General features: G+C 44.4%; 1 protein-coding gene across 3 annotated transcripts in view; it reads right to left on the bottom strand.

The window, feature by feature from the left end:
• The window catches only part of UNC5C (unc-5 netrin receptor C), a 321,936-nt gene extending 309,687 nt beyond the window's left edge, over positions 1-12,249 (bottom strand). For 2 of the 3 annotated variants that reach the window (XM_079990772.1, XM_079990770.1), the window contains exon 1: positions 10,505-12,248. In XM_079990772.1, coding sequence (XP_079846898.1) covers positions 10,505-10,631 — 127 coding nt within the window. In that variant the 5' untranslated portion in view covers positions 10,632-12,248. Of the gene's footprint in view, positions 1-10,504 lie in introns of all 3 variants that reach the window. The other variant, XM_079990771.1, reaches the window with a different exon arrangement.
• Positions 12,250-25,080: the final 12,831 nt, after the last annotated feature.

Consider the following 25,080-nt stretch of genomic DNA (forward strand, 5'->3'; position numbering starts at 1 on the left):
GGTGTTAATGTTTAAAGCCTTAAATGTCTTGGGCCCAGGCATTCTGCTCCAACACTCAGAGGCTCAGTCCTGGTGCAGCCACTCATAGGTCTGTGAAGTGTGCAACCGTAGCCTCTGCTATGCTGCTTCAGCATCTCTGGAACCCCTCCCAACAGAGCTGTGGTGGGCAGTTACACGTCGGGCATTTCAGAAGGCCTTAAAAACTCATTTTATTTTATTGGCCTCCCCTTAGTATTTTTTTTTTTTTTTTGTCCTCCTCGTCACATAGAGGCTATAATATTTGTATGTTGCTCAAGTTCTGACTCTGTTTTATTCTTGTGGATCTGTTTTTGTTTTAGTAATTGACCGATTTTTATAATTGTCACTTCCCCTGGAAAAGCGGCATATTAAATATTTTAAAAGAAACATGCTAACACAAATGACCAGCAATGGCATTGCTGTTCTATCAGCTCTGATGTCAAGATTGCCTGCTAAATTTTAACATCTCCACTGGGTGGCTAAAAACTACATAGACAAAGAAATACATTTCCTTTTCTCTCTCTCCATGATCATGTTTTTATGGATGAACTAAAGTATACCTACTAATCGGATATAATAATAAAAAACCTAGCACAGCTAGTGTTTGTTTTGGAAACTGATGTTCAGCAACAATTTATTGATGTCTCAATAATAGTTAGAATGCTGCATAGGATTCTGAAGGCATTTTCTAAATGCCTTACTTTTGATTTGGGACTTATATCTACCATGAACATCAGCTATCATTACAATGATGAATGGAGGGGGATATGCAGAAATACAGCAACAGCCCTAAGCAACTCAAGGTAATTTTAGATGAGGAGCAAGAACATATTCTTGATTAACTGGATTTACAGTGAATTAATAGGAGTGAGGTGACAGTAAAAGATGAGTAGTCATCCATTTCATTTTTCCAATTGCTTAAGCATGCTTCCAAAGCAAAGAAAACCATTAAATTCAATGGGAATTATTTCTGGGAAGATTGGTCAATCCCCAGCACCCTTTAATTAAGATCCATTGAAGACAATTAGACATATTTTTTCATATGCCAAACTGGTTTCTGTCCCATATTCTCTTGAAAGCTAAAGATGCAATATATATGTATAAGAAATATACAAAAGTAATGTCCAAATCATGGCTTTAGCTTACATTATATATGACAATTCCATGTTGAGTAATTTCCAAACACAAATCAACAAGTTGAAAAATTCTGACATTTTAATTACTACAATTGGCTTTTTTTCTGGTAAAAAGATGGAGTGCTGGTACTCATATATTAATAAAAGTGTCATGGGTGCCAGCGCAAAAGAGCTTCTGCAAGCCACAAAAAGAGGTGCTGTACTGATGAGTACTGTCTGTCACAAAAAAGCCCTAACTATAACATATCCCTGTTCTGTCTGTTTAGTAGCTAGGCCATGGAACTGATACACTTCCTATTAAGCTCCTAACATTTTTGTTTTTATTTCAAATACATTTTCTTTCTGAAAATTACATCAACAGTTCCCAACTGGAAGATGTATGCTCACAGAGCAGGTAACCACGGTTTTTCATTATGTCCAAACTGGACCACTGATTATACTCTTATAACAAAAATGCATATAAACACCATCCATGTGGAAAAGAACTAAAAACTGACTGTACTTTATAACTTTCATGTTTTCTTAACTGTTTAAATCAGGTATTAGTGGATAGAGTTTGTCAGGGAACTGCCATCGGAGCCAGAGGGAGAGGGAGGGCTCCAGAGGGATTCCGGAGGGAGAGAAGCAGCCCATCTTCTGGGGAAGGAAATCAGCGTAACACTAGTGGAGAAGGGGGGCAGATGGGGGAATCAGCGAGGTGGCTCCATGACTCCTCGCCGGAGACCAGCGGGGAGAGCACGGGTCCTCCTCTGCCCACACCCTCCCTGCGCAGAAGGCTTCCGCGCAGGGAGAGTAGGCGGAGACTAGGCGTCAAAGAGCTTCTTTGCTGGAAGAAGTTTAAGAAACGCCCACTGACGGATTCTGCCAGCGGATTCTGCCAGCGACGGGTGAGTGGCTGTCCGGACAGAAAGGGTTCACCCGGGTAACTCAGCCAAGCATGGCGCCGATTTATGCATGAGCAACCCCTAGAACCATTACAGAGTTTTACATAATTATGAGGTGTACTGAACACACACACAAAATTATATATCATTATACAACTACACACAAGATATCGTTTCCATTGTCTTGCTGAAGTTTGCATTCTGCACTGCAAGGAACCCCAGTGGACAGCTTTGATCATGATGTGTGGCTATCAGTGCAATAAGATGAAAGTGAAGGTGGCAGACAGGTTCCAAATTATTAAGGTTGTTGAATCCATCAAGTGCATGAGCTCAGAATATGAGAGAGAGAGAGAGAGAAATGTTGCAAACTGGTTTACAGGCAAATCCTACTCAGCACTTCTTTAACAAATACAAATAGTTACAGCCAACATATCAAATAGAACTGGTTCACTGATGCATCAAGATAATTAAGTCCTTTTTTTCACTCCAACCTCCCTCTCTCCTTCTCTCTTTCGGCAACAGGATTCATTTAGGTGCTTAATTAAAAAGCGTATCCCCAGAAGGTTGGCGTATTCTCATATTATATTTCACTTTTTCCACACCAAGCATTTTCAAACTGCTGCTGTTGCTAATACAGTGAGTTAGAGAAAATATCTGCACATATGGCTCCTTTTATTCTCCTCTTTCAGAATTATCACTTTAATTTAATTATAGGTTCTTTTGAAGGGGGGGGGGGACTTGGTAACTTTTAACAATATAGTCACCAGCATACACACATGGAACAAATGAAACAAAATCTGTGTAATATGCATAACCTTTGACCTCTACTTTCAAACCCAACTCTTTCACCATCATCCTCAGCATATAAATCTGTCAGTGCTGTGTGTGTCACCAGGGGACCTGAATGCTGTGCCACGAGGTGAATGGTTGCAGTACCTGACATCAGTAGAAATTTTCAGAATGCATAATTAAAGGCATAAGCCAGAAATGTTCAATAATCAGTTCATAGCAAGTTAAATGCAGAGATGATATATCAAAGTAAGGGAAGTTTAGTTGATAAGGGCATTTTGCCTACTTCAACCTGATATGTGGGGTTTAGTCTGGTAGTTATCTGAAATCTGGACTGCTATTTTATTGTTTCACTAAATAAAGTAGTTGAGCGTTCACAGATCTGGACCGGCTAACACCAGTCTCCTACGATACAAGCTTTGGATGAGAGAAAGAAAGAGCATGCTATGCAGGGTTATTTATTTATTTTAAAAAGAAGGGCATCACAAGACACCTACAAATGAGAAAGGACCTAAAGGTTTTCTATAGCTCAAGGGGTGTAGTAAGTCACTTTCCATCCTTCTTCATCTGGTTCTTTCCCCAGTTAAAAAAAGCTTTTCAAGTAGTATACTGTCTGGTCTTTCTCTGCTTCTCTCCACTCCTTTGATTTCCAGTGCTAGAATCTATATTCTTTGCACTGCAACCTTGAATATACACACATCTCTGGGGTCACAGTGAAGAAGTGATCATACAAAATGCAAAGCACTGTTTAGGGAGAATCCTATCCACAAATGAGGTATCCTGTTCCCTATTATCACCATGGCCTTGCTCCAAGTTTTAATCTCTTATGAAGCATTATTAGCAAACATACAGGGAGTAGGAACTTCACAGTGGTGGCCCCATTTTATAGAATTACTTTCCTAGGGAGAATTATCACAGCACTCCCCTGCTTGCGTTTAGAAGCCAGTTTATGGCCAAAGTCCTATACAATCATAGTGCTGGCAAGCAGGAAGTACATGTACAGTTTGAGATGTTATGAATGTGTTTCCTGCAGCTGATCATCCTGCTTTATAGCAAATAGAGTACTAAAAGGAAAAACAGCTTGCCTGGTCTGCTAGATTACCTGCTGTCATAAAAGTTTTCAAAATAGCTCTATTCTCTCATGTCCACATATTACTAGAAGTATGTCCTAAAGATGCAACAGTGCACACAATTAGCCCGCGTAAATCCCACTGAGGTCTATGGGATTTATGCAGTTGATTTGTATGCAGGAGTGCAGCCCAAGTCATTTCTCTTTAAGAAAGTCTTACGGAAATTTCATCATAAGGTATGGGTAACAGCTGGCTCTGCTTTTCTTAATCTGACATTATGGTTTTATTTTATTATGTTCTGTAGCTTTTACTTTTCATGTATATTACTGCAAGTCACTGTAAGTTACCCTGAACTTATAAAGTACTGTATAGATATTATTATTATATATGACTGCATTGTTGTTCATTTGTGTGACTCCTTGGCTAAGCCCTATGAAAGTGAATATGGAACTCCAAGGCCCGTAAGTTGTAGCTCACACCTAACAACTTCTCCCCAAGAAATATCACAAGAAATCTTGGCAGCTTGAAGAAATCAAATATGCACACAGCCTGAGATGTTAAAATAAAGATTAGTAATACAATAGAAAACTATAATTATTTTCCCAGTTAATTATAAACATAGTTCTTCCTAATGCTTTATTCTCAGTGGTTTATTCATATGCTGAGCAGCACATCTCTCTAGGGAGAGGGCTAAAAAAAAAATCCATCAATTTCTCAATTAGTGAATTTGTTTTCCAAGTTGTAGTGGAAAGAGAAAGGAGAGGGCTCCAGAATTGCCCAAGGCATCCATGCCCTACTTCAAAAGATCAAGAGAAGAAACAAGGCAAAATGCTTGATAATTATGAAAATCATTCCAGGGTGTACAGTTTTTTGAGACAAAAGAAAAGACCCACTTTACTTACTAAAATGGAAAAACTAGAAGAAGTTTTCATTTAAATCGTTCATTTAATTGGGTTTGGATCCTACAAAAGCAAAGCCAGGTTTGAAATACGAGTTCTCATGAGACTGGCTGTCTAATTCTCATAGTGCAGTGCACTATGGAGTCAAGAGTGTCGCCATAAGCTTTAGGGAGTTTTTTTTTAAGCCAGAAAAAAAGAATTGTGGTGCAAAATTCAGCTAAAGAGGAGAGAGAAGATTGTGGATCCAGTAACACCGCCCCTGCACCCCATACTACCCCTTCTCAGACTTTGATCCTCAGATGTTGTGTAATTCCAACCCCCATTGTTCCTGACCTCCCGCTTCACTGACAGGCGATGAAGAGTGTTGTAGTCTAACAACATCTGGGAAGCCACATTTTGGAAATGCTATTCATTGACCATAGTGTCTGCACAGAGTTCTATGTGCACAGGGTCCTATCATGTGCAGGTCTCTGTGTAGATATTATGATCAGTATAACACTGGGCCCATTAGTGGGATGGGCTGTGTGACCATGACTACAATCCCTCCCTTGATACTCTCTGTAAACATCTGCATAGGGCAACATGCATCATTATATCAGTTGAAGGAGCAGGGGAACCTGTGAACCATCCAAATTTGTAGCAAAAATATCAGTCTCCTATGGTCCATTACACTATCTTGGTCAAATAATTAAAAAGAAAGTGTCAGGAATTTTTGTTCAGCCTTTGCTTTAATGCTTTCTCAGTTGGTATCTGCTCTCACATATTTGTGACTAAGAGAAAGTCAGGAAAAGAGAAAGCTTCGTGACCACCTGGTAAGAGTTCCAATGGCTATGCTTCATTCTCCTCTTTCTGCAATGGTTTTCACCTATGTATTTATTACATCCACTATTCTATTTCCAGGACATCTTATAGTAGTTATAGTGAGAGGACTCCTCTTTCATTCATTACACAGTTTAAATGAAATCAGAATGCCATATACAGTTAAGATTGAATGTGCACATATGAAGTTAACAATCATAATATTATTAAAATTGCACGGGAAAAGCAACATGCATAATTGAAAGAGAGAGTGAAGTGTAAAATGTTAACGTTAGCTAACCACTACGTGAATGTTCTCCACAGATGAGGACAACAAAAAGTCTTCCACATCCAGACACTGCTGCAATTCCCTCTGCCTACAGCTGCAGAAACTTTTCTACAGGTAATCCTGTGCCAACCCTAACTATAATTGTAATTACTGAGTGTGAAAAACAAGAAGTTTACACAGAGCATCGTTAACACCACAATTTACACATCATAAGCCAGATGTGAAATGCTAACACAAAGAAAGGAGAACAGCTTTATTTTAGGGGACTTGAATAAGGACCAGCCTTGCTATGAAATAATGCAGACCTCTCAAACCTTTTGGACTCTGAACCCCACAACCCAGTGGCAGCTCTCTCGCCACCATATAATTGCAAATAATATTCAAGCACAGCTGTATGTATGCAATGTGCTGCTCCATGGTCGATATTAATAATATATTATTATTATTATTATTATTATTATTATTATTATTATTAGAATCCAATACTGGTATTAGAAGAGGGTTAGAAAAGGGCATGTCAGGTTCCTCCTAAAACAAGCTAATCACAAATGTAGGCACATGTGGGAATAAAATGCTGTAGAAAGGAACATTAATATATTTCAAGACTCTGCAGTTTTCAAGTTAGTCTAGCAGTCTTGGTGGCTACATTAAAGCTTTGACAACAGGAGAAAAGGTACCTCTGACTCTGTCAGAGCTTCACAGCACCTGCAACTGAAATAATGTGAAGCAGTTGTACCAGACAGCAGATTCCAGAGGGGGCGCTATTTTGCCATCTTCAGTCTTGCTCATCTCTAAGAAAGCAGTCCAATCCATAACACAGGGAAATGTTTTTAGCTTCTTTCATCACATTCAAAAAGATCGAAGAGTAGCACTGACTTCTAAGTTCACCCACATGGCCCCACATCACCCCAAACTAGTCTCTTAGTATAAGAAATAAAGTGATCCAAGAGATCTTCATGCACAATAAACCTAGTAGCGGCAACTTCATAGTCATCCTTATAGTGGCGACTTTATTGATCCCTAAAAGTGGCAGTCCTTCAGACTCCCAAGACCCACAGGAATTCTTTGGACCACAGAAGTTTTTAATACAGTAGGGTTGTTGTTGTTATTGTTTTATATTTTTAAAAAAAGTTCAAAAAAGGCATGTTGTATAATTGATGTCACTGTTTTCCATTTAACATTATATATATATATATATATATATATATATATATTATATATAGTTTATTGGAATGCTTTACAAACTGCATGTCCAAGATTTGAGGGGATTCCTGTGAATTCCCTGAACTTGAAAGAGGAAATATGCCCACACTGAAAAGGTTTCTGGTTCTTACTTTATTGGGTGCTCTATGCAAAGAAACCTAACTGGACAATATTCCAGATGTCCTGGCAAACACCTATCCTTGTTGTCTTCTGTGGGGCCCTCTATGCACACAATGTTTTTTCAGCTGTCGCTGAAAATGTGAATTTCTAGTGTGTGTCTCTTTTACCCACTCCACTCCTTTTACCATGGTAACAATGAAAACAGGTTTCTCAGCTAGCATTACTGAGACTGCTTGTCGTTATTGTATATATGGCATATAGCTCAACACATGTATGGAACTTCTTTCCATCATTTGTTATTGAGCCAACTGGTGTGTGGCAAGGGAAGTTCAAGAAGGCACTCGCTTAAAGCATCTTGCAAAGGAAATGCCTTGTGATGTAGAAGCCAAGGCAAATACAATGTAGAGACCTGATGCTCTAGTGCAAGGTTAGTCAGAATGTAGCAAAACATTCCCGGGGACACAGAGATAATTCTGAAGGAGATATTTTACAGTCATCTTCAGGCTATAATAATAGTAATAAAATGGCTGCGGATTTATTCTCAGTTTAAAAAACGAGCTAGTGATATATATCTCTGTATGATGGTGCTACTCTCTATATGTACACAGGCAAATTCTTTGGGCGAAGATTATGTTTTAGGCGTGCAGTGAAAGAGGTGGCAGGCAAGGGGGGGTTAGAAACCAATGGAGGAACATTTCAGGAAAGCTCTTTTCCTGCTGAGCAAAGCAAAAAGGAGAAAGAAGGATGAACTCCCAGGAACCTCAGCCTGCCAGATATGGCTAATATAAGAAGAAGCACTAAGCAATTCAACTAATTGTCCCATTCATAGTGCCTTGCCCCCTCCCTTTCCAGTACGAATCAGATTATCTTCCCATTTGGCTATCTCTATGGAGCCTGCTTTTGTTCCCCAGTTAACCCTTTTATTTGTTTGTTTGATGTTATGAGATAAAGACAGTGTCAGCCTTTCAACATGAGTTTGAGCCTTATCAGCTTCTCTCATTAATTCATTCAGTGAGTATTCAGGGGTGAGGGTCTCTCCTTCTGGCTTCCTCAGTCTTATATCAGGAAAACCAGCATTCAGTTTATATATATAAAGTTAGTTGGCACCTGTCTGTCTGGGGAGACAACAGAAGAGTGTGTTTGTTAAACCTAAAAAGCCACCCTTCTGCTGGTGCCTGTTGTTACTAATCCTTCACATGGAAGCTGGCTACCCCTGAAAGGTCCAGCAGAAGTGTGATGTCTGTCTCTCCTCTTGTTTTTGTTCAAGTGCTGGGGTTCAAAGGAGCTGAGCCAACCAACCAGTTTTGATGCTGCCCAGAGACTGCAAACTTTGCAAAGGGTCCTTTTCATGGGGATCTCAGCGAAGAAACATCAGCAGGGCACTGTGCACTCCTGGTATCTATACAAATACTTAAGTTCATTTTGCTCTAGGAATTTCAGCAAAGCTTAACATTCTGACTCAAGTGGGGGGTGGGTTTGTTTGTTTGTTTCTGATAGCATTGTCCACATACTAATATTTGGGATGGGGCAAAAAAAAAAAATCGCCCCAAACCCTGAAGTCTGGAAGTGTTAAGCAAGACGTCACTTGCTCTGGAGGTGCCTCTCAGACATTTTTTATGCCTGCGGTGGAAAACATAAATAATGCCGTCAACTACTGTTCTAATATGGTACACAATCCATCAGGAAATTCTCCTTCACAAGTCCCCAACTGAAATGCATAGCATCTGTGAGAAGGGAAGCACTGCGTCCTGCTCCTGTTCCTTTTGATAGGGCTTGCCCCAGGCAGCTTGCCCAGGAATGCTTCCCCACTGGATTTTACCCCATGGGGCAGATCTGTCTCTCACTCAACTCTCCTGCCCTCCCACCCTTCATGGCTGCCAAAACCTGCCACTTGAAGTGGCTGTCTCACTTTGGCTCATGTTTATAGAGCTGCCCCTGGCATGCAAGCAATTCACTCTCTCTGAAGTGCTCCTGCTGAAAGTCAAATTCGAGAGGGGTAGTAGCCCTGTTAAGTCTGTTTCAGCAGATCAAACACAGAGAGATGGAGAAAGACGGTGATGGGCAGAGAGCCAGCCTTGTGGCACCTTGTAGGCTTCTGCCACAACAAACCTGCCAGTTATGAAGGTGCCACAAAACTAGGCAGGCGACGTCTCCTAGCGAAGTCAAAGAAAATGTGTTGGACCTAGAGGAGTACCTCTGGCTGTGATCAATTCAGCTGAGGGTGTGTGTGGGATTTCAAATGGTTTTCTGCAGTGCTGTTTTTCTAGAAAAAGAGGTGCCGGAACTCACCGTGAACACTCCCGCGGTTCTCTTATCATGTCAAAGACACATAGCTGCATAGCAACACACGCTCAGAGAGAAGCCGGGACACATGAAGCGAAAGCCCCGGGTGCTACTGGCAAGGCTGGCAACAACCCTTTCCTTTCTCCTTCCCCAGATATGCAGAGGGGAGGCGAGGGGTACAGGGGACATGCCCCGCCTGGCATCCTGACCCTATTCTCCTAAACTGCGAAGTACAGGCGCCTGCGTAGCAGCACAGCTTCACTCCGGGCCGCTTCCAACACTCCCTTCGCCACTCGCGTTTCCAACGCCTCACCCGAGGAAGCGAAGCGATCGAGCTTGCCCCTTACTCACCTATATATCTACACACACACTTTCCAGCTCCAACCAGAGGAGATCGCAGGTCCCCCCCCCCCCAGTCCTAGAGATCAAGCTGGATTAGGGGAGAGTCCCTCTCGCTCTCCATCTCCTGGCGAGGGGAAAGGGGGGGGGGAAGAGAGAGAGAGCCTCGTTTCGTAAGTTTCTCCCTTGCAGAAGCTGCGTGGATGGAGAAGGAAGAGAAGGTGTGTGCGCGCGCGGGGATGCCTGAAGACCTCCATCCCCACATCCATCTCTCTCTCAGGAGCCACCAGCCCCACGCGGCGCCTCGAAGGCTCGGGAGACGAGCCCCCTTTTGGATTCGTCGGCACTGAACCTCGAGTAAACACGCCCCAAAGGTGTCGGGGCCACTTGGCCAGAGGAATGTAGAAGTAGCAATAGCTCTTAACGAGAGAGGTGCTCCTCCCCACCCCCCGTCCCCAGCTCGCCCTGCTGGTAGCCGTTAGTTAACCTGTGGAGAGGTAAGCGAGGAAAGCGCTCGCTCTCGCCTTTGCGGGCTTCTGCGGGGAAGATGGACCGGCAGGCAGCGCCACTCAGTCCAGCCTGCTGGGCAGGCCGGGAAAGAACTCTGAGGAGCCGAGAGAGGGAAGGCGCGAGGCAGGCAGGCAGGCGCCGCCTGGCCGAAGAAGGACAGCCTTACCTTGCGCGGCGGAGCCGGGGCTGCTGGCGCTCAGGATGGCCAAGGCGGGCAGCACGAGCATTTGCAGTAAGTATCCCAGTCCCAGTCCGTAGCGGGCGGCGGCGGCGGCTTCCAGCCCTTTCGCCATGGCTGCTGCTGCTGCTGCTGCTGCTGGGGGGAGCAGCCAAACCCCCAAGCCGAAGTCCAGCTCGCCGGTGCCCCAAGCCCACCCTCCCTCCCGCCCGCCCCTACTTTCTCCGCGGGGGTGGGCTGCTGCGTCGGCCACGGGCCCACCTGGAAGCGGCGCCGCCCTCGCGACTTTTCCTGAGGGCGAAGCGGAGCGGGAGCAGTTGGCGAAGTGGCCCGAGACTTCAGAGAGAGGCGCTGCCTCGCTTCGCCTCAGGAGAGGAAGCGCGCGCGGCGGCAGCAGCAGCGCCTTCAGGCAGGCGGCACACTGGGGCACAGAGGGGCGCGCGCGCCTCTGAGGTGGAAGGAGAAGCAGCCACTCCGAAACGGGCTTCGCCCGCCCGCCAGCCTCGCCGACTCTCTTCCCTCAGCCGCCTTGACTTGGCCGGTAGACCCAGCTGGGGCTGCTCCTCAGGCAGGACGGGCGCCCTTTCGCCCCAAGCGCGAGCGGCAAGAGCGGGGTCCGGGCGGCGGGAACTGCTGCTGCTGCTGCGAGGTGAGCAGGAATGGTCATTTCATAGTCTGGCCAAGAAGTCTGAGGGAGCTGGAGATGGCAGAGGCGGGAGGACGGGGGGAAGCGCCTCCGGCTCCGGCAGCATCCTTCTTCCCAACTCCGGCCGCGAGGACTCAACTGGAGGCGAGGCGAGGCAGCCCCGCAGAGGCACACGCCCCTGAGCGCGGCGCTGCCTGCGTGAAGGCGAAGCGAGAGCGAGAGAGCCGGCGCGCTTTTCCCCTCTGCCTCTCCCCCCCTCGAATGTGGTACACGAGCTGCGGAGCGGAGCCCTGGCGGAGGCACAACGCGCTCTAGCCAATGGAGCGCCGCTTTCCCAGGGACACTTGCAAAACCGGAGCTGGACTCGCGGACGGGACTGGCTCCTCCCCCTGGCTGCTGCTGACGCGCTTCTCTCAACTCGAGAGTAGTAAGACTCTAGAGGGGCAGCGATCCTGAAAGCGAATATGGCATGTGTTGCAATCCTGTACACACCACTGGGAGTAAGTCTCCTTCGCTCATTGGGGTTTACTCCTAAGTAGGCAGGTATAGGCAGGTTGGACACTTACTTGAGACCAGACGTTGGTAAGAAGGATAGATGTTGATATTGTGCCTTTAAAAGCCCGCATGCTGTGATTGGGAGGGGGGGGGAATGAGAGTAATAAGGGAAAGGAATCTCACCACACCCAGAGAACAGATTTCAGCAAAGGTTCTCACCGCTGATGCTGAATGGTGCCCACACCCAGAAAACAGCGGAGCTTCTCATCTAAGTAGCTGTTAATCCCAAACACTAGAAATCCTAATGAATTTAGAGGGACTTGTTTCTGAGTAAACATGCTTGGAAATGTGCAGCTGTGTGAGTAAACAATAGGAATATGTTCCTGAGACTGGATTCATGAGGGATACAGCCACCTCTGGGATCTTGCCTTTGTGGTGTCAGGTGTCCTCTTAACAGCTGTAAAACAAGAGCAGCAGTTTTCTGTACTACCTAAGTTAGGTCTCTTTGGAATGAGATAATTCCAGACCTTTGCCACAAACTGCAAAGGAAGTAAAACAGTGCATTTGAACTGCTAGGTTGGCAGGAGCTGGGACAAACTACTGAGCCTCTTGGGCTTGCCGATTGGAAAGTCGTGGTTCAAATCCCCATGAAGGAGTGAGATCCTGTTGCTCTGCCCTTGGAATGGTGCTGGCAGTCAGAGTAGGCAATAATGAACTACATGGGCCAAGGATCTGATGTGGTCTATGGCAGGCAGCTTCATGTTTTAAAGCCAATATTCTCCAAAGAGAGAGAGAGAGAAAAAAAGCTGCTGCCCTTCCTATGGAGACAAGCGGCAGTTTGGTTTCCTCCCGATTTCATATGTGTATTTTATTTATGATATTTATTTTCCACATTTTACAAGAAAATCCACCCAGCTGCTATCTGCTAGAAAGAGGCAGATATTATCCCTTTACCTTCATCTAGTTCCATAGAATAATAAAATGTCGAGTTGGAAGGAACCATGAGGATCATCTAGTCCAACCATTTGCAATGCAGGAATCTTTTGCCCAATGTGGGGCTTGAACCCACAACCCTTAAGGTTAAGAGTCACATGCTCTACCAACTTGCACTTCTTTGCCTGTAGTGGATGCAACAGGACACTTTGTGGCACAATCCTATATTATTATTATTTTGTAAGTGTGGGGTGAGTCTGGAGCCTGTGTATGGTTGTTATTTAAGTCAGATCACCTTCTTGGGAACTCATTGCCTGGCCCTGTGCTTGTGGCATGGATAACATCATGATAGTAATGGGGCAATGGGGCATTTGTATAAGGCTGCAGCTATGTGAGTACCATCCCTGGGGAAGAGCGTTGTGAAGACCTGGCAACACACCAGAAGACACCAAGCACTGCCAGGCTTGAACCTACAGGCTGTAGTGAGGATCTTTGGTCTGGAGAAGGCTACGTTACAGTCATTTCCTTTGGAATATAAAGAACTACTGCATCAATAAAGTGGTTGGCCAAAGAGGAGAACAAGAAACCTGAAAATGTTGTAAATAATGTTCCAAAGGGCTCCCTATGAAATACCATATTTTTCGCTCTATAAGACGCACCAGACCACAAGATGCACCTAGTTTTTGGAGGAGGAAAACAAGGAAAAAAATATTCTGAATCTCAGAAGCCAGAACAGCAAAAGGGATCGCTGCGCAGTGAAAGCAGCAATTCCTCTTGATGTTCTGGCTTCTGGGATAGCTGTGCAGCCTGCATTCGCTCCATAAGACGCACACACATTTCCCCTTACTTTTTAGGAGGGAAAAAGTGAGTCTTATAGAGCAAAAAGTATGGTACCCTGAAGTGACTGACAATGAAAGCATCTATCTATCATCCATCTGTTGATTGATCAATCTCCATTATAGATATTAATTAGGACAGGGGTCAGCAATCTTTTTCAGCAGGGGGCTGGTCCACTGTCCCTCACACCTTGTGGGGGGCCAGACTATATTGGGGGGGGGATGAACGAATTCCTTTGCCCCACAAATAACCCAGAGATGCATTTTAAATAAAAACACACATTCTGCTCATGTAAAAACACCAGGCAGGCCCAACAAATAACCCAGAGATGCATTTTAAATAAAAGGACACATTCTACTCATGTAAAAACATGCTGATTCCCGGACCTTCCATGGGCCGGATTTAGAAGGCGATTGGGCCGAATCTGGCCCCCGGGCCTTAGTTTGCCTACCCATGAATATCCACTTAAAAATATGCTGGAAAAGGAAGGTCTTCAACAGACACCAGGGACAGCACTTGACTGATGTATTATGGAAGGGAGAGAGAAAGGGTAGGTGCAGGGGGCCTTCTCCTGCAAAGAGGAAGTGATTGGTTGGGATTATAAGGGACAATATGATCCTTCAGTTCCCATATATATTCTTCTCAGGATTTCTGCTTGGGGCAGTTGTACGTTCTGCCTACTGAGTCAGGAAGAGCAAAACATTTATTTCTTGATTAGCTTTGTTGATCCTGTTGTCTGGCCAAAATACCTGCCTGCGATCCTTACAGCTGCTTTTAGGCCAGCTAATGTAAAAATGTAAAAAATAAATAAAAAAAATTAGGGGACGCAGGTGGCGCTGTGGGTTAAAGCCTCAGCACCTAGGACTTGCCGATCGAAAGGTCGGCGGTTCGAATCCCTGCGGCGGGGTGCGCTCCCGCTGCTCGGTCCCAGCGCCTGCCAACCTAGCAGTTCGAAAGCACCTCCGGGTGCAAGTAGATAAATAGGGACCGCTTACCAGCGGGAAGGTAAACGGCGTTTCCGTGTGCGGCTCTGGCTCGCCAGAGCAGCGATGTCACGCTGGCCACGTGACCCGGAAGTGTCTCCGGACAGCGCTGGCCCCTGGCCTCTTAAGTGAGATGGGCGCACAACCCCAGAGTCTGTCAAGACTGGCCCGTACGGGCAGGGGTACCTTTACCTTTACCTTTAATGTAAAAATGGATTACCGCAGTAATATTCAAAACCTGTCAACTATGCCTAGAGTGTTTGGTTTGCTTAGTGGACAAACAGAGCTAGAGGGGTTAAGATGCTTGCAAACAATTGTCAAAAGCCTATTATGTGGGTCACTGCATTGTGCTGTAATGCACAACTTCTTGTTCTGTACCTGTAGATGCTGCTGTGGCTTTAACCAATAAAAGCAAAATAAACTTGGCTAAACACAGCCTGATTTGACTTGGCAGCCTTGTTTGTGATGATTTTTTTTGTAAAATCCAGAGTCCATTCCAAGAGAATATGCATCTCCTAGGGAGCAAAACATTGAGCAGGTTCTCAAGAATACATTTTTGTTCTGAGTGGGCTCTGGTGACCTGCAAAGTTAGGCACACCACGACTGTGTATGCATTACCAGCTGAAAATGCAGCTAATCTGTTGTTTTTCTCAGATGGGATCTAAGCTTGTTTAGGGGGGAAACATAGTATTTCCTAATAAATTACAGGGTAGATTGTTGCTAAGGCTGTGATGGGTGCAGAGTAACAGGAGTGTGTACACAGCCTATGTGTAGGGCAGAAGCTTGTACAGTATCCTGTTTTTGTGTTTTTGAGATGAAAGACCTCCAGATTCTTGGACTACCCAATGCATGGCATTCCTCCTTTCACCATCAGTCAGCCCCCTGTTCATAGCTCTCTATTTTCAATAGTCTGGGAGTCATGACCAGATGGCAGTATTGGTAGCAATTTTTAGACCCAGACAGTTTAAGGACTTTTTCCTAAGTCATGCATGAGGAGCCGATGGTTCCCCCCATCATTTTGCAGTTTACCAACCACGTAGACACTCCCCAATAACTTCCTGTTCCTTCAGTTACCATGCAGTTCTTAGAGGTAACATCTGGAAGAAAGCCCTTTGTGATTCCAGCTATACTGTAACTAGCAATAGGGAAATGAAAAAAGGATCTTTGCTGCAAAGCTAACATTTGAATAAGGAATGAGAAATGAATCCAGAATGGATGTGCAAATCTTTGTTTGTTGTGGAAGACAAAGTATTCCAAAGGAGTCAGAGGCTGATCCACTGAACAAATTCATAAAGTAGTGGAGATGAACTGTGATGGCCAGATAGAGTATTAATACCCAAAAGGTAAAGACACTGAAAACTTGGACATTTCCCAGCCATTAGAGGGTTTCACCATCTTCACTGGGTGCATGTCTCCCAACACATCCATGTCCAAACACACCCTTTCCCCTTCTTTGGTCATGAAATAGGATGTTCTTTGATTTGTTTTTATTTTCCCCATATGTAAAAGAGTTCCAGTTATGACAAAATTGGCTTCATTGTTTTTTGTTTACTAAATATGGTCAAATTGCTTGTCTGGAAAGTGTCCTTGAACTTTGATCTTACCACTTGTTTGCTTAGATAGAGTGGGGTTTGTGGGTTTCTGCAAAAACTAGCACACACATTAGTTATTCCAGGGGCAAAACTAGGCTTTATTTCAACCCAGGTCAAAGAACCAGTTTGGCACCCACACTGACACATTTGTGTACACACACACACACACACACACACACACACACACAGGCTGGGAGCCTCAATGGTGCCTCTTTGGAGGCTTCAGCCAGGGCAAAAAACCTGGCTACCCCCCCCCAGCTATGGCTCTGGTTATTCTGTCCATTTTTTGTTCTAGCCCCACCCAGTATTGACTTCTGGCCCCGGGAAGGCTGCCCAGATGGGAATGTGGACATCAAACTGAAAATGTTTTCTCGCCCCTGCACCAGATACAGTGGTGGCCACGTTCTCTCATGGTTGGTCTGCTACAGGTTCCATGCCAGTGGTGAGTGGGGCTGAAGTCATTGGGAGGAAGAGCCAGAGCAAAATGTCTGTGGAGTCACCCTATCTTCCTCATTCTGTCTCTTTCTCTTCCTCCTCCTGGCCCAGCTGCAGTGCTGGGAAACAAATCACTCTTGCCAGAGATCTGACCTAATAGTTGGCAGATGCCCTTTCAAATTAGACTGAGGACTGCATGTGGTCCTAGGACCACAGGCTGCCCACCCCCTCAATGCTAGGCATTTCCAGAGAAATGTACGGAGGGTGATATGAGTTAGCAGGGGCCACAAATCCTCCCAAACGTCTATTTAGGCCCTTAAGCTGATTCTTAAAAGACATATGCAATGGGAAAGCAGTTGGCTGTAGATACTTTTGTGTTCCTTTGCTGCATACACTTTTCTGCAATTTACTGATCTCCTAACTGCACACCATTTATGTAGTTCCCCACCACCATTTACAGAAGTGTAGAATAAAGCACTAGCCCTCTGCTCCCAATAATGTGCTGTTTAATGTGCATGTGCAACATTCCCACTTGTGGAATGCTTTCCCCTGGTGGCCTCCTTAACATCCTTTGGGTGCCAGGTAAAAACGTACATCTTCTCCCATTTAATTTGACAGATTATGACGATTTTGCCATTTATTGATGGTATGTCTTTTGCTGCTGAAGTTTCTGCTGCTGTTCTACAGGGTCTGTTTTATAGATTACCATAAAAGCCATACAGTAACATATTGCTCTTTTTCTGATGTTATGTTACACTTTAAATTTTGCAAGTTGCTTGCAGATGCCTTATGTGGCAAGTGACTTATAAATCGAAACAGTAATAACAAGTTAATATATAAAGAGAAAACAAAGCACTCTATTTCTTCCTATGAGATTATCCCATATAAATCGCAAAGGGAGTTCTCCTTTCTAGAATCCAAGCAGCTGTGAGTTACATTATGTGCCATCAAATAGCGAGAGAAAGGAATGGAAACAACTTTGTGCTACTATGTATGAATTGCTTATTTTTTATATAATTGCTAAAGACACCAAATGGAAACAAGTTTTTTTCAATACAACCACATTCCTTGGTTGGTATCTTGCAATCAAACTAGACTCTGGAGAGCAAGCAATGGTTACAGGCAAGCAGGGGTGCCAACTGGAATAAAATATGGGTGGGGGGCAGGTAACCACCACCCCACATAATTGATCACGCAGCACTATTTGAATAGAAATACCACCAACTTTGTGGAGGCCCAGCCCCCTCAATTATTTTAGGGGGGGGCCTCGGTCCCTAGGAGTTGGCTCCTATGCAGGGAAGAATGTGCTGGACCTGGACAAATTAAAAGTATCTGCAAAGATTTGATCAGTTGCATGGGCGTAGCCAGGATTTTGTGTGGGGGGGGGGGAGAGAACCGACGTGATTGGTCAATTAGTTAAGTATTTCTATTGTTTTACTTGATTGGGGGGGCAGCAGCCCCCTTGGCTTTGCCCATGATCACCTGCCTATTCCTACTATAGATCACATTTAAACTAGCATGCAACGTCGGATGGCAAACTGACAATGAACCGACTTTCCCTACTGCCTAGTGGACTGGAGTTGAAAAAGCTTTTTTTTTTAACCTCCAGAATGGTCATTCTGTAATGTGACGGTGCCTCCCCTGCTTTGTATATATTTTTCCGCCGATTTAGTTTAAATGCTGTGCACCGATATCATCATTCGTACACACGTCTGCATCCCTCTATATTTTCAAGCCACTCTGCCCACGAAGTATTATAGAAATGGAGAGGGGTGATGTAGGACTGGGGGAATCCTGATTCCTAGCCGAGCCCTCGTTCTACCTAACGGCTTGCAACGCCGCACCCCCCCCCCCATTCTCTACCTGGCTTGTCCAAAGTTTAAGCCTCATTGGGTTCTCTGGGATTTACTCCCAGATAAATGCGCACAGCATTGCAGCCTTCGCGAAACTCCGAGCAAATCGGACGAGGCTGCTTTTGAGCTGCGCAATCGGAGCCCTGTTCCAAATCCGCTTCTCTCCCTCGTCGTGCCCTGCCGGTGGAAGTCGATCCAGGCTCCCTCGCCTACTAGCACCGCCAGGGCCGAGAAACCTCAAACCGCGGAGGGTCAGGATGCTTTGAGGTTTCTCTCCCCCGCAAGCCATAGAAGCCCCGGATTCTCGCGCGTCGATCCCGCCTTAACTGCCTCCGCACGAGAGGCTTCCGCGCAGGCAGGGCAGCCCAAAGTGTGCCGCTGCGCCTGTCGGATAGATCGGAAGCAGGGCGCGAGAGCCCGCCCGGTCCTCCCGCCCCTCTGCCTCTTGATCAAACGCAGGAGCCGAGGGCGAAGCCTCGGCAAAGGAACGCTCTGCCCACCGCCCGTACAGCCGAAGGAGTTTCGCGTTCCCGCAAGACACCAGTAAAACCCGAGCTGGATTCCTTGATCGGAACGGCGTCACCATGTCCTGCAGTAGAAGCAAGGGGAAAGAAGGTCGGCTCAGTTTGGGGGTCTCTTCCTTCCCCCTTTCCCAATAGGCTTCAGAGTGTGCTTGGTGTTCTTCGAGTGACGACAACAGCAGAGGGCAAGGATGGTAAAGGGAACCTAGAGCGGGGAAGGCGAATCACCTTGCCTTTGCCGGGAAAGAGGCTCGTGCGGAGCAGACTTACCCGAAGGGCAAAAAAGGAGACTTCTGGGAAGTCTCCCGAGCCTTTCACACAGGTGTAGTGAGTCTTTAGCGTTACAGGTGCTGCTGAACTTAAACTCCCATCAGCCCCAGCAGACATGGCCAATACTCAGGGATGATGGGTGTTGTAGTTTAGCACCATCTAAAGAGTCAAAGGTTTCGCACACCTGCGTTTAACAGCTCCTTCGCGATTGGAAATCCAACACGTGCTGCTCTGCCTAGCAAGGGAAAATATTGTGTTATTTTTTACATTACTTGCAGCTGCATTGATCCAGGAGATCAATGTGACCCTCCAACCCTCTTTATCTAGCTCTCAGGAATCTCTGCATTCTACACATCATCTCTCCTTCAGCCTTGCTTTGCACTTTCCGTGAGTGATTTTGTCTGGCTGGAATATGTCCCTGAACTCTGGGAACACCTCTTTCCTCTCTGGGTGGAGGCTCAAGATGGCTGTGAGAAAGCTGTGCATAGAAACTAGCCTACTATGTGAAGGTAAAAATTATCCTTGTTGCTCTGTCCACTTTTGCCTTTGGCCCCACTCACCACTGGTCTGTGGCCCATGGGAGACTGCCCAGAAGGGAAAGTGATCCTCAGCTTGCCACTCCACTTGGCCATAAAAGGTTCCCTCTCCTGTGGTATATGAAGTTAGAGTAGGGGAGTCCCGCCAGAAGAAAAAAGAGCTAGTGTTGTGAAATCATTAAGATTTTGATGCCCAAATGTCACTTCAACCACTTATTCACTAGATGGCTGCCCTAAGGCAGTCAGGGATAATTTGAAGTCACTCTGAAGGGTTTGAAGATTTATCGTTATCATCATCATCATCATCATCGACTAACAGCAGTCTTCAGCCTCCATTTCTTATGTAACCAAGATTTCACCACACACACAAAAGAGAGAGATACAGTTTGGGCAAACTCCAGGGAACCCCAAGGCTTGCTGAACCACAAAGCATCTTTAACTTCCCCTTAAGTGGGGAAGCTCCTCAAAACAGTCTCAAGACTGAACATGCTTGGTGGTTGTCTGATGCTTCGGTGACAACACTGAAAAATGGGTTGTTGTTGGTGGTGGAATGGCCTGGTCGGAATACTGACGTTTTCCCCAACCAAAAGTCATTTTTGTGTGTGTGGCGGGAAAGGGAATAGGTTTGTTTTGCAAGAGTTCCAAATAAACTTTAATTGTGCCACTTAAATTTGTTGTGTGAGTTCCACCCCAAAATAGTCTGGAAGTACCTTCAATCCATTAACACATTGTTAATCATTACTTTTTGAGGAAGACAAGTGGTACTTTAAGTGTTGTCAGGATTGCAGTTACCTCAGAGTATATATAAGATCAGGCTCTATATTTTGAGGCTATATATATAAAAGATCAGGCTGAGCCTATATGGAATAACCCAGGGCCTATCCAAATGGCCATTTGTTAAAGTTGGAACAGGTCTCTCTCACGACTCTGCAACTCAGTTTTTATGCAGGGACATTATCAAATATCCACTTAGGCATCCATGAAATCTACACAATCACATTCCACACAGCCAACACAATAGCTATCTATATCACATTTTCCAAGATACAAAGCTCTATGCTTTGGTCAGAAAATGTGATACACATAGAAAAGTATTGTGCAGGAAGATAAAGACTGATGACTTTGCATCAGCATGCATGCAATATTCATATGGATCTCTACTGGGAGATACAGTCCATCTTTTTGAGACAGGAGACTGGTAATTATGAGTATCGTGATGCGTATACAATAGCCTAAATATAAAGTTTCTGGTAAAGACATAATAATGTCATCATTAAAAAACATTATGCATTAATGCATAATATGTAACAAAAATCAAAATCACCATAAAAGCATAATGAAAACAGTGTTCAGAAAAATCAAAGGTGTATATCATGTGTGTGGTACATTTTGTTATGCCTCATAATAATGAGAAATATGTATGAGCACAGGTCATATAGTTAACCTAACTTCCATTTTTGGAAGCCAGACATGTTCTTTGAGTTTAGATGTGTTCCATGTATGCCTTATTCCTCATATTACTCTCAGTGTGTATTAATGACTTGTCCCAAAGTACAGTTGTCACCCATGGCTAAGCCTAAGGGCCTACCCTGAAATGTCAAAGCCACCTCACATGTTACTTTTTCCCTGCATGGGTGTAGGAAAATGTGTCACATGTACCTGTGATTTTCCATTGTCCATGGTTGTTTACATGGTGGGATCCATAAATATACATTTCCCTCCCTGTTCCTCTCTACACTCAGATATACCCTTGTAGGGAGAATGTTACACATGAAGAGGCTTTCCAAGGCCTAAGGTAAAAGTCTTGAGGAGACCCAAAGCCCAGTTTCACAGTGTCCTGGAACAGATCTCTTTCCTGTCTGTCTCAATCAGGTCCAGAAGACTTTGTGAGCGTTTGCTGCTTCAGGACCTCAAGTGAATAAATATGTATAAAGTCAACTAGAATGACACAAAGAGCATGAACCAGATGGGCCAGATGGCTTCGGGCAGAATATGACTCGATCTGACATAGGGTATTTCCTCAGGGCCTCGGTAAGCCATTTTCCATCTTTGAAGTTTGTCTCTCTCTGTGTGATAATAGGTACTAGACAGAGGATGAGCAAGGTCTGAGTAATGTGTAGTGGGATCCAGCAAGTTGTCAGTGCTCCGCTGGATGCTAATGCTGATAACAGGAATCGTTGACCAAATAGCTTGTCCTCTTGGGAGAAACACCGTGTGAATCATTATTAGCAAGGGAACACACATGCATTTATTCTGCTTATACTGGGGAGTTCAAGCAGCTGACGTTAAGTTTCTAACTTGTATTGTTTATGAAAGATCTTAATGCTGAAGTGGAGAAGGATGACGTATTTGGTACAGTGTCGTCCGGTTCTTCTTTGGCAGAGCATCTGTGTGGTGTAGTGGTTAGAGTGTCAGACTAGAACCTGAGAGACGGGGGTTCAAACCCCTCCCCAGCTATGAAACTCACTGGATGGGACAGTCACTATCTCTCAGGTGGTTGTGAGGATGAAAATGAAAAGAGTGCCATGGATGCTGCTGTGAGCCCCTCAGAGGAATATAATGCAGTAATGAATAATGCAGTGTAAATAAACTTGAAAGGAGAATACTACTGAGATTCCCTCTGTTTCTCCTGCACCACCTCTACTGGATATGTCACCCTACATAAGAGGTATGATTTACTGTTTCTGGCGGTTCCCTCATTGCGAGAAGTGAGGCTACAGGGAACCAGACAGAGGGCCTTCTCGGTAGTGGCACCCGCCCTGTGGAACGCCCTCCCATCAGGTGTCAAAGAGATAAAGAATTACCTGACATTCAGAAGACATCTTAAGGCAGCCCTGTTCAGGGAAGTTTTTAATATGTAATGCTGTACTGTTTTTAACACTGTTTTTTAACACTGATTGGGAGCCGCCCAGAGTGGCTGGGGAAACTCAGCCAGATGGGCGGGGTATAAATAATAAATTATTATTATTATTATTATAAAATTAGAGACAAAATATTAAAGTAAATAAAGTGTTAAACCACAAACTGGAGGGGAGATCTTTGACCTACTCCTCTAACAGTATACCGTATGTGAAACACAGCTAACCATAAATGTACGTAGTAACTCCTTGAATTCCTTTGTCTACTTGGTTTTCCTTTGAAATAGCTTTGTAAAATAGACAGCTTTTCAACAGAGAAAGAACTGAAAAATAAATTTATTGACTTCTGCCTCCCTTTTCCGTTCCTGTAATGTAAGAAACTCTGCTGTTGGCTATACACAATACATTTGAAGCCCCCCCCCCGAGAATTATGGGAAATGTCTTTTAGGGGATCTGAGAATTGTACCTCTGTAAGGGGTAAACCATAGTTCTCATGATTTGGGGGGGTGTGTGTGTGTGTTAAATATATGGTGTGACTGCAGCACAAATTAAGCCTTAAAACTTGAGAGAAGCTGCTAAAACTTAGTAGGAGAATCACTCCAGTCTATGGACTCAAACCAAGGTTAATACAGGTCCCCCTCTCTTTAATATTCTGCATATAAACCCAGTTCTCTCTCCCTGCTCCTGTCCATCTCTGTCCATCTGGCTGAAGAGTTATACACACATAGGCAGAAAACATACAGCTGTCTTTGCCTCAGAGCCTTCCATTGCTTTTGGCCTTCAAGTTCACGGATAAGTAAAGCTCCTGGCTCAGCAGCTTGGCAAGCTTGGTTTTGAAACATATGGCATGTGACAGGCTGGAGTTGGACAGCATTTGCTTGGCCCATAGATTGCTTCTGATTCATGGAGTTCCATCAGACGCTTGCTGTGGATGTGAGCATGCCATGCGTTTGTGCTCAGCATTGCTCTTTTGGGCAATGTTAATTTCGAAGGACTGGATTCCTAAGGATGTACTCAAAATTCAAATGCAAACAAAAGGATGAAGAATCAAACTGTACTGCAGGCTTAACATATAATCAGGGTATTAAGGACTGTCCCTGGATATATTTTGATACAACTGAGTGCATACTACCATTACCTGGACCAATGCCTGTGGCGGAAAAAGGAAATAAGGCAGGAAGTAACCAGTTGTAGGGAGTTTATTTTGGGGAAAGACCTTAGCTCAGTGGTAGAACATCTGCTTTTCATGAAGAAGGCCTTATTTTCAATCCCTGGCATCTCCAGGTAAGGCTGGGAGGCAACCCTGTCTAGAAACCTGGAGAATTACTGCCAGTCAGTATAGAAAATAGTGAGTGAGATGCACCAACAGTCTGACTGGCAGCTTCCTACATGCCTATTTATTTATTTCTTAGGTTTCATCAAAAGGTTCCAATATAATAATGCAATCAGAAAGAAGTAACAAAAAGTGATATACAATTATAATAGCAAGTAAAAGGATTCCAAGGAAAAGCAGTGTGGTATAGTTTGAACAAAACAGAAGATATGGGTCTTACAAAAAATGCCCTGCCGAAGGCCATGAGAAAAAGGTGCTTCAGCGTGTGTTAAAAGCTGAATTGCTCCTGTTGGGAGAGAGTGAACCTCTTTAGTAGGGAAGATATAGCCAGTGCCTCATAGTCATTCTTTCTGATCGCTCAGCAAAAGTGATTATATGACTTAAGCACCCTTAGCAACAGCAGTGCCTCTGCATTTGCTTAATAAGCCTTAGAACATTGCCTTCACATTTTGCTTTCTAACTTTCTTTATAGATGTCTGACTGACTCACTTTTCTTTCCCCCCCCAGAAAGCCAGGAGTTCAAAAACAAAGCAAGCTAGTTACTGGCTTCCCACTGAGAGTGAGGAAGGGAGTGAACATAAAGATGAGCTCGGTATTGCTCAAAATTCTACCCCAGAATGAATTTAGTTCACCTTTAGTTCACCTGGCAATTGTGGGTACTAGTTTCAGGTGTAGTTCAGAGATTTTTTGAAGTAGTTTGGAACTCCATTTGATTGAATAAGTTCATTCCAAGCACTGCCCAAGAATGCATGGTTTGAGGGCAATTTGTTGAGTGACGCAGTCACCACAGGTCACAGCTAAGCACCTTGCCAATTGTCAAAGACACACAAAATCTTAAAGAAGAGGATAATTTTGCATTGCCAAAGAATACATTTACAACAGTATATTTTGAGCCTTCATTTGGACTTGATAACATGCATGGCCAAAGATTTGTTATACCACCCATTGTTTTCTGGAGAGCCTTGGGGTTGTGACAGAGTGCGAAAGAAGGTGTGTAACTTGCCCTGCAGTGATGCAGCAGGAGTTCCACTTGCTACTACATGCTGCAGTTCTTGCTCACAGTTGGAATAAGCAATTTGATTTGTTTTTAGTTTCAACATCACCTTTAAAACCTGCTAAGGATAGGATGCACAGTTCAGCTACTTAACATCCAACAGGGAGATAAAATTTGTTTAGCCTTTTTAAAAACAATGTTCATGGAAATCTACTTTCACGGGGAACTGCAAAATTCAGATATTAAGAAAATAATTTATTTTATTTTAAATACGTACA

The sequence above is a fragment of the Podarcis cretensis genome, assembly GCF_951804945.1.
Source record: "Podarcis cretensis genome assembly, chromosome: 9".
NCBI lineage: Eukaryota > Metazoa > Chordata > Lepidosauria > Squamata > Lacertidae > Podarcis > Podarcis cretensis.